Genomic DNA, 12,545 nt, shown 5'->3' on the forward strand with positions numbered 1-12,545 from the left:
GGGATGTGCGAGTAGTACTTTTTGATCAAGTTGAAAACTACTCACGAGTATAGAGTCGAGTATAGCAATTCATGTACTAGGCAATACAGCAATGCAAGGGCCAACATATGCTCTTTTTTTCCATCTCCAATTCCCTTGTGAATTTTGTATTACGAATGCGTAGCTTGATCTAAAAAGGTAAAGATAATGAAGAACGTTGATTTTCATTGTGTCACAACTATGAGATAAATGAAAATTGATTGTCTTAAACAGTTCCATTAGCACAATTAATTTATCTCTAGTAATATGCAGTCAATTTAAATAATGTTTCACACTGGGTTGGAAGACATTCGGCTGTCACGCCTGACGAGAAGGTATTCGGTGCCCACGTATAGTCGCAGTCTGCTATGTATACAAAAGCTGAAACTCCAAGGCGAAGGCATTAGAACAACTTATCGACTTTAAAAATGATATTATTGCATGATTTTCATCATAGCACCACCTGTTGGCAGATTTATAAACTTACTAGCCTCGACAGTTCTGTAACTGAAACTACTCAACTCGACTCAACATTCGTAATAGTACTCGAAGCACTTGAGTTGAGTACCAACTACTCGACTCGAATGTTTGAGTACTCGCACATCCCTAAAACAATGATGAGTGATGAAGCCAAATTTACCAACCACTCATCAAGGCCTGCTGGCTAATACTGAAGCAACTATGTAGGAATATAAAAAGTAAAATGGGATTGCCTTAGATTTTGTGATACATTTAATGCAAACATTTCATTCACAAATTAAAAATGGTACAGGCAAAAAAGAAGCTCTGGCTAGCCTCCACATCTCAAGATTCAATAATTACAGTAGGAAAAATTTGAAATGTGTTAACGTGAAAAGCTTTTAGAAAAGCCAATGTCCATCAATGTGTGTCCACCAAAATTGTTTCCATCACTTTTACTTGTACACATTTAATTCCACCTGGAGTGAACAAGCAAAATATGCAATTAGTGGCTCTTATAAATTACACATTTCACCTTTCTACTTCTTCTTCTCTTCCTTCTCCTTTTCTTTATCGTCCTTTTTCTTTTCACTGGACTTCTCATCCTTGTCCTTCCCATTTTTACTCGAGTCCTTAGCATCCTTATCATCCTTCTTTGCTCCCTCCTTTTCTTCCTTCTTACCCGCTCCTCCCTCCTTCCTTTCTGCATCACGATTTGCAAGCTTGTTGTTGATCAAGTTGTGCAAGGCAATGACGGACCGGGTGAGAGCAGCCAGGTACACAACTAACATCTGATCGTTTGTCTTCACGTACAGGGACTGAACAAATGAGGGCCCAGACACATCCGGTAGGAGGTTGAACACATCTTGAAGCTGATAGATTATTTGGTGGTTCATGGGAAGTTTACCCAAGACAACCTTGGATAGGAAAAAAAAACATTAGAATACCATTTAGGAAGGAGAATGAATGGTACAAATCAGGGTTGATAAAAATCATGATTTTTTTCAAAAAAATCATATTTGTTGATTTTTTTGATTTAAACAGGATTTTATTGATTTAAATCGGATTTTATTGATTTAAATGAGATTTTTATGATTCTCTATTCATCAAAAATTCAGTTATTTGCAAAACTAACTATTTAGGCAGCATATTGGAGAATGATCGTTTGCATAAACAACAAGAGGCAACATACTCTAAACTCAATACAACATTTAGTCAATCAGGGGAGAGAACTATGGAAATGCCAATGGTAACAAATTAAAAATGACACCAGCATAATATAAAATTGCCATTGGAAGTATCAAATGTACTATATTCTGCAGTTCTAAAGCATATGAAGTTTAGAAAAATTCTGTAATTGCAACTTTGTATGGTGCCTACGCTTAGAAGTTAAATCAGAAAACAATTTTTTTTCAACGGATACACTAGTATTCTAACCAAAGCCATTTTTTTAAATTTTCATGTTACATGCATTCCTACAGTATCATTTCTATTTAAGAGCCACCATTGTGCTGATAACTGTCGATTCATTGTATTAATTAAGAAATAAAAATCAAAATTATGCACCTACAGCTTCCTTTTCATGACTTTAAAAATCAAACATATAGATCACATTATGATTCAATGAATGATCACCTGATTAAAAAAAAATAAAAATCAAGTGATTTAAATCGCGATTTAAATCATGATTTAAATCAATCAACCCTGGTACAAATACTGATTACAATGACTAAAATAGGAGTACGTAGATTGGTTTCTTACAACCAAGATGAATTCGTAAAATAGTCTACCAATCTAGGCTCAGACTGCATCATACACAACAGCCATTTTGGTTTATCGCATTAAGTTTTCAGGGCCTCAATGGACATCACTAATACCTTAATATTACCTTGATTAAGAAACTAATTCATGGTTATGCCAAAAAAAGTTATTCAGTTTTAATTTGCAGTGAACAAGCAATCTTTTAAGGTTATCCCCTCCAAAGTCATAGCAAGTTACCTGAAATTGAGTTGTGGTGGGCGGGGTGACAATTATATCCAACGCTTACATTAATTGGAGCTCTAAGCAGAGATGAACAGTAGATCTCCTCATACTTTTAAGGATTAAGTAAAACACTTTCGTTTGACTTGGTGAAAATAGTTTTTCAGGTAAACCAACCACAATTTTCAAGTCAAAGGTACAAGTTCAGTTTTCACAGTCTTATTGAAGAGATTTTTTTGCAATTGCGTATTCAATTCAACAATTCAATTCAATTCAATTCAACAATTCTGCGTAATTGTTTCTAGAGCAGAGCAAAGACCAGAATAATGAATGAAAAATTAAAATATACCTGCTGTAGGTAGTTCCTAATTTCCCAGATCTGAGAGTGTAATCCTTTAAGTCCTAAGAGTTGATGAGTTATCCTTTGTGATAATGTGCCGACAGTTGTGTCCTTAATGTCTCGAAGTAAATGTTCCACGCCCACTTCCTCAGCTTCTTCAGCACCTATTTCACTGGCAACATGCTCGAAAGTTTTTGTGGTTGGGGTTCCATCCTACATTATATCCAAAACAAATTAGAAACAATTATTAAGCATACGGGTCACAAAACATTTACACACATGGGAAAATATCATCAGCTATCTCAAGAATACTTATTACTCACGTCATGCACTTCTTCTACAGCATGGTATGCTTCAGTGGGTAAACCTAAATCGCGAGGTTTGGCATCAATAATAACGAGAACTGAGGATGGGCAATACCTTCGAATCAGCTCATTAATAGCCACATCGTTCTGATGAAGTTTTGGACCAGTATGATACCATCCGACGATTTTCTCTCTGGCTGTAAGATTAATCAATAATATGTATAAATAAATGTTGACGTAGAATAACTTACAGAGATAAATACAGTTACTCACCGTTAACTTTCTTAAACATTCCGTACATATTTTCCAGGTAGTCATGGTCTAAGAACCACACCGATTTATCTTTATCGTCCTCGTCAAAAGGAACTAAAAACATATAGAAACCAAATTAATATTTCATACATTATAGTGCGATTTGCTCAGCATTGAGGCTCACAAGCTGTAACAACTTTCTAAAAACCGTAACAATATGAGGAATTCCTGCAGAATAGGATTCTCACAGTACGGTACAGCAAAGATCTCACCTGCAAAACTGTTTGATACATCTAATACACCTTTTCCTCTCCAACAGCCCAGCAAAACACCGACAACTCTCTTTTGGTTACCTATTTTTCCCATTCTATTAAAGTGATCAACGACGCTTAATAATACCAATGGGTGAACTACGACTTTGCTCGTAGTGATTTCTTGACTCGGCATGGCGGATAATTTTGAATAACTTTCGCAAAATAAAGTAAAGTAATTCTTTATAGAGTACTATCAACAGTGACAATTATTTTTCACGTATACGATGACATAGAGGAATATACACTCAAAACTCGAAGTTACGCTTATTTCCGCTAACTACAGCGCCATGAAGAATGAAATTATTGCAAATGAAAAACGTGACGCGTACCATAACTAAGCAAACCAAAACTCAACAAACCCCTAAAAATCGAGGAAATTTTTCGCCCGCAAAGAAGGTCGGAGAATTGGCATGTTATTTAAAAATCGGTGACGAATTCTCTGGAAAATTCTCTGGGGGTATGAATTGATTTTAAATGTGCTTGGCTAAATTTTTTAAGTCTGAAAAGGCAATGAATTATTTACGAAGATACACTCAGCTGACAACATAAATAATGGACATGGGAACTAGAGGAAAACTACAGGTAGGCAACTTTTCTTTCGATTTGATATATTTTTATTAAATCTTGTACATTAATTAATCCTATGATACAGTGTGATGAAGGCGAGGCGAACACTGCGTTCAAGAGACAAGGTTCACTTAGGAAAGTATTGCCACCGATCACCACAGTCAACGAGGTGGGTGTTACCAGTATAGTAACATCAACGGCTGTTAAAATGATTGATAGGCCTCCGTCCTCTGTCTCTGATAACAAAGTCGACGGTGTATTTGGAGGTAATGGTAGAAGTGCTCCTAGTGGAATCGAGCATCTAGTTTCTCAAGAATACGTGATGATATCCGAGTAGTAAGTTGACGTGTTAAACATTATCAGTCCAAAGTCGCCAACGATTAAACATAATACCATGTTTCTGAAAACTGTTCTTTAAAAATTTAAGTGTAATCGTGATGTTTTATATTTCAGTCAATTACTTCTTAAGCAAGCTATACCTGGGATGTATATTATTCCCTCCGCCAATTCAGCGTTCTGTAAGTCTGTTGCTTATTTAATTGATGTACATCGGTATGCTGGAGAATCTTGGTGATTATGCCCTTGTTTTAATTGCAGTGTGGTTTGGTGTGTATTTCATTCATGAAGGAATGTACGAAGGAGGAGTATTTCGTTTTCAACTGAGGATTCCCAGCACCTTTCCCAGCAGTGGATCCCCTGTGAGTAACCATTCGCACGCGTACCTACTGTAATTAGTTTATCTATCCAATTTTGCTTAGATTGGAAGAGTTGATTTTAGTAGTAAACGTGAAGGACTGGAGAGCATCTAAAATTAAATGCCCCTAAGAGTGGAAAATAAATAGAGTTTAGCCTTTGCTCGGTTATATTTAGAAATTTTTAAAAGCTATATGTGTACCTTTAAATTACTCTTCTCAATCTTGCATCATCATTACTGGTCAACAATCCCAAGATTGGTTTGGTGCAGCTCTCCACTCAATCTCCTATCAGCTAATCTTTTCACACCTACCATTTCTTGTCTCGCATTCTTAACATGTTCCAAATATTCTATATCTTGAGTGTTGATTAATTCTTCAATTGACTTCCATTGGTTTGAACTCAATTGAAAATAAATGCTTCTCACACAGGAGCTTATCTTCGAAACACCAATATTTCATCCAATGGTTGACCCCCAAACAGGGGTGTTCGCTTATAAAGATGCTTTGGAGGTGGTGGAGGCAGATGAGAAGAAAACAGAATTTTCTGATAGAGCTTCATTTGGTACAAATGATCACAATTCACATTCAAGACATATATGGCCAATCCTTCTTGCTTTCCAATCGGCCATGCTCAGGCCACAAACTAGTACTCCACTCAATGGAGATGCCGCTGAAATGTAAGCAAAGCTTGTTGTGCTTATATTGTTGGTGGAATTTATTTGCATTTTCTTAGATTTCTTAACTTTCTCCTTGCAGGCACAGAAGTAATTCTGAATTATTTGCTCAAAAAGCCGCTGAATCTGCAAAATGCAGTTTGGAACACTTGAATGACCCAACAGCAATAAATGATCCTCACTATTTTGTATTCAAGGAGTATGATGAACAGATACATGAACAGTACAGGAAAAAGTTGCTTAATCAGATGGTAAGTTTACTCTTTTTATATTAAATACTCAAGTGATTAGAATTTGATATGTATAGTGAATACTTAATTTAATGCTCTCACACATTTACTGATGCATGTTAATTATTGCGTAATTAGTCCTTCAGGCAGTGGGAGAATGTGTGTAGGTGAAAGATCATTGATCATATCATTGACTTCTAAATTAACATTAGATCTACTTTATTAACTTGTAATAAGGACTAATCCTTTTGGTACATCGTTTCTTTTTATTTGGCAAGAGCTAGAGTTTTCAACTTCAAAGTCTGTGTTAACCATATTTATTTACATGAGTAATAAAAACAATTGTGTGTGTACAAATAAAATTAATCACATGAGCAAGTTTCATCAAATTGTTAATGACGTCAGAAGGTAAATAAATATGTAGTGATATAGAACTTCTGTAAAGGAAGCAGGGTAGCATAAATTATGGGTAGGAGGGTTACAGCTGAGAGGGGGGTTACCAAATGACCACTTCAGGAAATTAGTCATCGAGCAGTCTTGCTTGTATGTCATTGAGTTAGCCATTGTATACATTTTTAGTTTAAAGTTGAAATCATGGTCGTGAATAAATACATATTAATGTGAAAGCACAAAGTTCTTCTTTGTAATTTAATTTAGCCCAAAAGTCAGTGTCCTAATAGGTAACCTGCAGTGAGCCCTAATGCTCAATTTCAGTAGACCCTTTTAATCCAATCCAAAGGACCGATTATAAAGCAAATTCCATTGTATGCTAAATTGGCATTACATATGTATATCCAGACAAGGAATCAGAGAATATAATTTTTGCTCCACTAAAAATGAGTCGTGTTGACAATTAAGAAACATAATTGTATATTTAATAGCTCATTGTGCGAGAAGAAACACTTTTGCCAATATTTTGAGTGTTAAAAAGTGCAGGAAAGATCAGCTCAGATCATAAGTCAAGCCCGATATAAAGTGGAGATCTTCTGGCAATGTCTAGGACTAAAGGATCAACCTGAGATTTTTGGTGATACATATGTAGTGTGATGGAAAAAAAGAGTACATGGGAGTCATGGGATATATGAGAAATGGACAGTTACCTGAACTGCATAATGGTGGGATATGTGGTGGGGACTCAGCTGTGCATGACTTTCATTTTTCACATCCGATGGCCACTTCCTTCCTCTGAGGGACTGATATTTGTGCAGAATTGTCCACTGTACACAGTTTTGGCTCTAAAATGTGGTACTAATGTACAAAGGAGGCCTTGCTAATCTTATCCAATTATTTTCATTCATTTTCACAACAACTGCTTCCCATCAATGGCAACTCCTTGCAGGGCTGGCCCAAGGCAAAATACTTACCCGGACAAACTGCTATAGTGTGGGGGTTTTGTTATGGATTATCCCCCAATTAAACACTGTTTGGGCATTTAGTCATCCCCCCAGCGATGTCGCCCAGCCGTGACTCATTTTATAAAGAACACATGATAAGTCTTCTATGTAATACCAAAATGGGTATAGAGAATTCTTAAACAGTGGCAAATAATCTCTGCCAGAGATTGTGTTCTGCTTTGATTCATTATTATCTCATACTGGCTTAAATTTGCTATTGACAGCATGGATAAAGCAGGACAGGATGGATGCTATCATCGGTAATTCTATATTGAGCAATTAGATTAATTAGATAGAAGGGAGAGATGTACTGAATAGTGTAAACAAATGGGAGGGATGAAAACAGAAGAATCGGAGAGTCGATAGGTTAAATCCATCTTGTTAAATACAGTGCACTGAATCAGCTCACTTTCTTTTCTTAATATTTGTCAGAGGTTAGATGAAACTGAGTTCGTTTGGTAAATGTATTGTATGTCAAAGCAGCACCGGATCCAGGATAGGGATAAGGGGAAGCACCTAGGGCAGTGGTGTAACTATGGGGGAGGATGAGGGGATAGATCCCCCCCTTCAGCCTCAGGGAAATAAAAAATTAAAAAAAACTATTGTCTAGTTTTGACATATAATTACTGCATCTGCTTAAAGTTAAATTTTTGGTGATAAAATGATGTAAAATATATTTCCAGGCATGCCATTTTCCTTATAAATTTCCTGGACCGCCCGTTGCCTGGGGGCAGGGTCGTCACCCCAGACCATTCCAATGCCCCCCCAAAGCATATTCCTAGTTATGCCACTAACCTGGAGGGTAACCTCCCACCAGTAGTGGGCGTCCAATCAAAATTACCATTTTTATCTAGTAAATTGATACCCAAGAAAGGGCTGTAGCCTCCCCTAGCCCTTCTCTGGATCCAGTTATGATTTGGCGTGAATAATTCATATTATTATACCCTTTTATGAACTCAATGGAACCCTCATACCTTCCTGGGTTTGTCATTATTCTTGCTATCCATTTTCCATTATCATAACTATTTTTAATCACCCATGCATTAATGTCTGAAATGCAAGAATGATAATTTTAATGTGCCTGCCAATTGGATTTGTATTTTTAATCATGTCAACTAATTATTGAAGTAGCAACTGTGTCTGATCTAAATGTATTTTTATGTGAAAGGACCTGTAGCTTTATCTTATCCTGTTGTTGCCTCTTTTTATCAAGCCCTTGTTGTCTGATTCAGATGCCTTGCAAAGTGTTAATAATTTACATTCTGATTAAATGTTTATATTTCTGAAATGGATTTCTTTCATCTTTAAATATTGCATCCTCATGAAAATAATAGAACATAATGTCTATAAATACCTATGATCCATTTATTATTTCTTTGCAGCCACTGGAGAACACCAATTCATCATCAACTATTGGGTTATCATGGGTACAGCCCGGTACACTCATCCCTTTCTCAAAGAAATTGTCATTTTTATGACAAACCTCAACATTTGCCTAGCAGCTAATAATCCATTTGGGTGGGGTTTGCCTGTTAGTCCGTCTAAATTAAAAAATCATCAGGAACATCACTATTAAAAGAAGTTCATGGCTCAATCATCTTATGAAAAGGCTCAAAAACTTATTGAAAGGTATTTGTGTAAGCCAAATGCACTAGTTAAAGTGCTTTGGTAGAAACCGCATTCTGTACACCATCTAGTGTAAAAATATTTATTTTATTTCTCCATGTACATACGTTAATAACTTATTTCTTAATGCAAATTTTACTTTTGTAATACACTATCCTGTTGGAGTAAAACCGTCTATGAAGGCCATATTTTAATAAATATTGAATGTCTTTTCATAGTTTTATGGGTAGAAATTATACATTTATATATATATAATTAAACATACAAAAATAGTTATTGTAAAATAAAGCCATACTTGTAAAATCTATTTTTCATTTTAACGGAATTGTGGTGTTCTTAATCCAGCCATAGTTCAATTTGTGCAGAGAACCTCCCCACATAATATGAGTGGGCCTTTCATCAACTCCATTGTCAAAACGAAACCTCTCAGAAAACAGGAATGCCAGCGATGATTTGATCAAACCGACTCCACCAACCTCTGGGATTGCAGGATGATAAACTCTTCCCTCTGTATTTGACACGAATACCATCTCCGGCTGAAATGGCACACACAGATCCTCTCCAGTGTAATTACAACTCAAGTGGTACGAATCGACAGCCGTTCCTATGTCCTCCTCTTTGACATTGATTGACAATGGGGTTTGATTATTTATTTGCACATTCTTTGGGCCACTTACATCCGATGCCTTCCTCCCCCTACTCTTAGGTTTAATGTCTCCTTGGATAACCTGGGTGTACACAATTGGGGTGTCATCGTATCGAATGAAATTTCTTTCCCTTCCACATAACGACAGGAACGGGAAATCTTCCTCGTAGCGCCCTGTGTCGTTCCTCCTCACTCGCTTGAAGAAGAAAACCAGGAAGGCCTTGTCTTAAAAGAAAAGTATAGTGAAATTGGCGGAGTCCTAAACATCTATACTGAAGCAGTGTTAGATAGTCAAGCTATTTCTCTCACCTTTGAAACATGATGTGAAGTTCTTCATTCGAGAATCATCTAAAAACAACTGAAAATTTCTTGATTATAGTGCGAAATTCAAGTAATGCTTTTACCAACAACAGCGTTGATCTTACTGCGTACCATTCCTTGGTGGTCAACATAATAGAAATATTCTCGAATTTTTGGCTCGGGAGATTGTCCTTGCACATAATGAATCTGCTTGCAAAATTGAAGCAAATATCTCCGTTCGCTAATAGATCTAAGAGATCCCAAAATTGCTGCTTGCATGACAGGTGAGATAGTTTTTATTTTCACTAAAGTTCCAAAATTGTCTATAACAAGTAGAATGAACGCCGCTAACGCTGTTCACTTTTTTTTCGTCATGGTCATGGAATATTATATGCAGTAGTGAATTACGACGTCCGTTTCCCATTTTATCCACAAGAGGGATATAAATGGAAGGCGCCAAAAAAGTACAGCAAGAGTCGGGCACAATATCATAATATTTTTGTGATTTTCTTATAATGCATGCCATCGCGAGGAAGTTGACATCTGCAGCTCTCTTTAAGGTGATTGGAAGGTATAGTGGTATATTTTCCTCTAAGTTTAAACGATTTTCAGGGTTCTCGATAACCTTCTTGGTATTCAAATTACAAATAGCATCCTCGCTGGGCTTTTTCACGTACCAATAACACCTACTCGGAATCAGATTATTTAATCGATATTTTAGTAATTCTTTTAATGGTATTTAACCGAAGTTAAATTTTCCAGTGGCTGTGGACGAGAAATACTAAGAGCGCAGTTTTACTGCAGTAGATCTAGATTACCATCGTAGCGACAAGATTGGTATCGGAAAGGAAATGGTATCGTTATTAGGGAAGGATTTTATTATTTCCTTTAGTATTTTGCCTTGATAGATGCTACTAATTATCTAAAAGAATATTTTATCTTTGGTAGTATTGCTTCTTTAGTTTAGCCCACTATTTTCCCCTCCATAGCTCTCTCCTGCTTTAATGGGTACTGCCATGGGCGATGGGGCCCTCATTACCTAGGGACTCGGAGGTCCTTCCCAGGAAAACTTTAGGAAATCGATTTTGACGCTATTCTTGCTCCGAAAAGCTACATTGAAGTTAGTTACAAAATAGCAATTTCGTAAGAAAAAATACTATGAAAAGTGAGATTTTCACAACTTATAAAATTTTACAATGCATTATAGTTCTGTTATTTAGTTAGTGAATTTGTTTCGTGAAACTGCACTGAAACCTTTAAAAATAAATTTTAGAATAACACTTTCAGAAAAGCATTAGCTTCTCTTTTCATTTCAGACACTTATATTTTTTTTTATTTTTTCATGTAATCTCTTTAAACCGAGTATATTGCAAATGAAGCAACTAATGAAAACGTAGAGACTCATAGTTGCAATGGACTTGTAATGAATTCGTTAGAAAACTTTGACTCAAGTAATCCGAGTCCTTGATATTGCACTTTTTATTTACGCATCACGTTGACGCGATCGTCGTGGGGCCCCCTAATCTCGGGGCCCTCGGCAATCGGTACGGCTTTCAATCTTCCTACTCAACCTGTGTCTCCTTTTCTTAAAATTTCCTCTCCATTCTCATCAGCCTCCAATCAGTAGCGTAGCAAGGGGGCGTAGTAACCCCTCCCCCCCCCGAAATATAAAAACGCAATTATTTTCCCTCATAAAAGATAAACAAAATGTTGAAAAATCGTGAATTTACAATATATTTCTTTAACAAATGAAATTATTTCGATTATGAAAAGTGTTAAAATTAGAACAAATCCCTCTACTTAAGTAATACCCTGATACTAATTAGTACCCTGTTTAAAAAAAAATTTCACCCCTGGTTCTGGACACACCCGCTCCCCCCCTGGAAAGAAATTTCCGGCTACGCCACTGCCTTTAGCATTGCCTCTTCAGTGCCAGGGTATCGTATATGATACGTTGTTTTTCTATCATTTCCTGATCTAGAGTACTCTTACTGGTAAGCGCCGCTTGTATCGTATTCTATACGTTCTGCGCTTGAACATACTCAGCTGTTTTCCATCTCTCTCTCGAATCTCAAGCGTGGTTATGAGGAAAGATTCCAGTTTAGGCGTTATTCTGTAATGAGTGGTATTAAGGAATTAGGTTTTATTTTTATTTATTGACGAAATAAATTTATTTCGCCATTGGCAGTACACACATCTGCAAGGCTGAAGTCGAGTATAAAATTTACAAACAATTACATACATACATGAATATTGAAATTACCAGGATAAGATTCTTGGGAATTCCCAAGACAATCATTTAATTATGATATGTACAACATTAAAACAGAGTTCAGGGGGTTAATAAATACTAACAGAAGTATGGAAAAAAGTAGGCAATTCTAGTTGCCATCTAGGAAATTACCTTACAATGCATCCTCCAGATATTCATAAACACTGTAGTAGCATTTTCCAGCTAGGAGAAGTTTTAGTTTCTTTTTAAATACGGAGAGTGAGTTGCTATATTTTATTTCTTCGGGAACTTTAAGGTGATAACCATTTATTGATTTTACTTGATTCCAATAATATGACCTTATATAACATCAATACTATGCATGTATGCATATTTTCCTTTTGGATAAAACTCTTTCTTATGAATGTTGCATTATTTTACGTATCATAGATGAATCAAAAATCTTGCTAAATCATTTTCGCTAAAAGATTTTACAAATTTTTAAACGAATTAATATTTTTCTGCTATATTTC

General features: G+C 36.1%; 3 protein-coding genes across 3 annotated transcripts; 1 reads left to right on the plus strand and 2 right to left on the minus strand.

Moving 5' to 3' along the window:
* Positions 1-732: 732 nt before the first annotated feature.
* LOC124166523 (26S proteasome non-ATPase regulatory subunit 7) lies at positions 733-3,906 on the minus strand. The gene is made up of 5 exons (XM_046544066.1): positions 3,627-3,906; positions 3,376-3,468; positions 3,121-3,299; positions 2,807-3,010; positions 733-1,394 (listed from the first exon to the last, which is right to left on the minus strand). Exons 1-5 carry the CDS (start codon positions 3,799-3,801, stop codon positions 1,017-1,019), a joined length of 1,029 nt encoding a protein of 342 aa, XP_046400022.1. The 5' UTR covers positions 3,802-3,906; the 3' UTR covers positions 733-1,016.
* Positions 3,907-3,993: 87 nt separating this feature from the next.
* Positions 3,994-9,157, plus strand: LOC124166524 (AKT-interacting protein homolog B-like). Its single transcript, XM_046544067.1, has 7 exons — positions 3,994-4,250; positions 4,321-4,571; positions 4,689-4,753; positions 4,833-4,933; positions 5,360-5,607; positions 5,687-5,855; positions 8,611-9,157. The coding sequence occupies exons 1-7, from the start codon at positions 4,221-4,223 to the stop codon at positions 8,704-8,706; spliced, it is 960 nt and encodes a 319-aa protein (XP_046400023.1). The 5' UTR covers positions 3,994-4,220; the 3' UTR covers positions 8,707-9,157.
* On the minus strand, positions 8,923-10,141 carry LOC124166525 (UPF0598 protein CG30010). The gene is made up of 3 exons (XM_046544069.1): positions 9,933-10,141; positions 9,810-9,858; positions 8,923-9,725 (listed from the first exon to the last, which is right to left on the minus strand). The coding sequence occupies exons 1-3, from the start codon at positions 10,077-10,079 to the stop codon at positions 9,166-9,168; spliced, it is 756 nt and encodes a 251-aa protein (XP_046400025.1). The 5' UTR covers positions 10,080-10,141; the 3' UTR covers positions 8,923-9,165.
* Between the last annotated feature and the right edge of the window lie 2,404 nt (positions 10,142-12,545).

Source organism: Ischnura elegans, chromosome 10, assembly GCF_921293095.1.
Source record: "Ischnura elegans chromosome 10, ioIscEleg1.1, whole genome shotgun sequence".
NCBI lineage: Eukaryota > Metazoa > Arthropoda > Insecta > Odonata > Coenagrionidae > Ischnura > Ischnura elegans.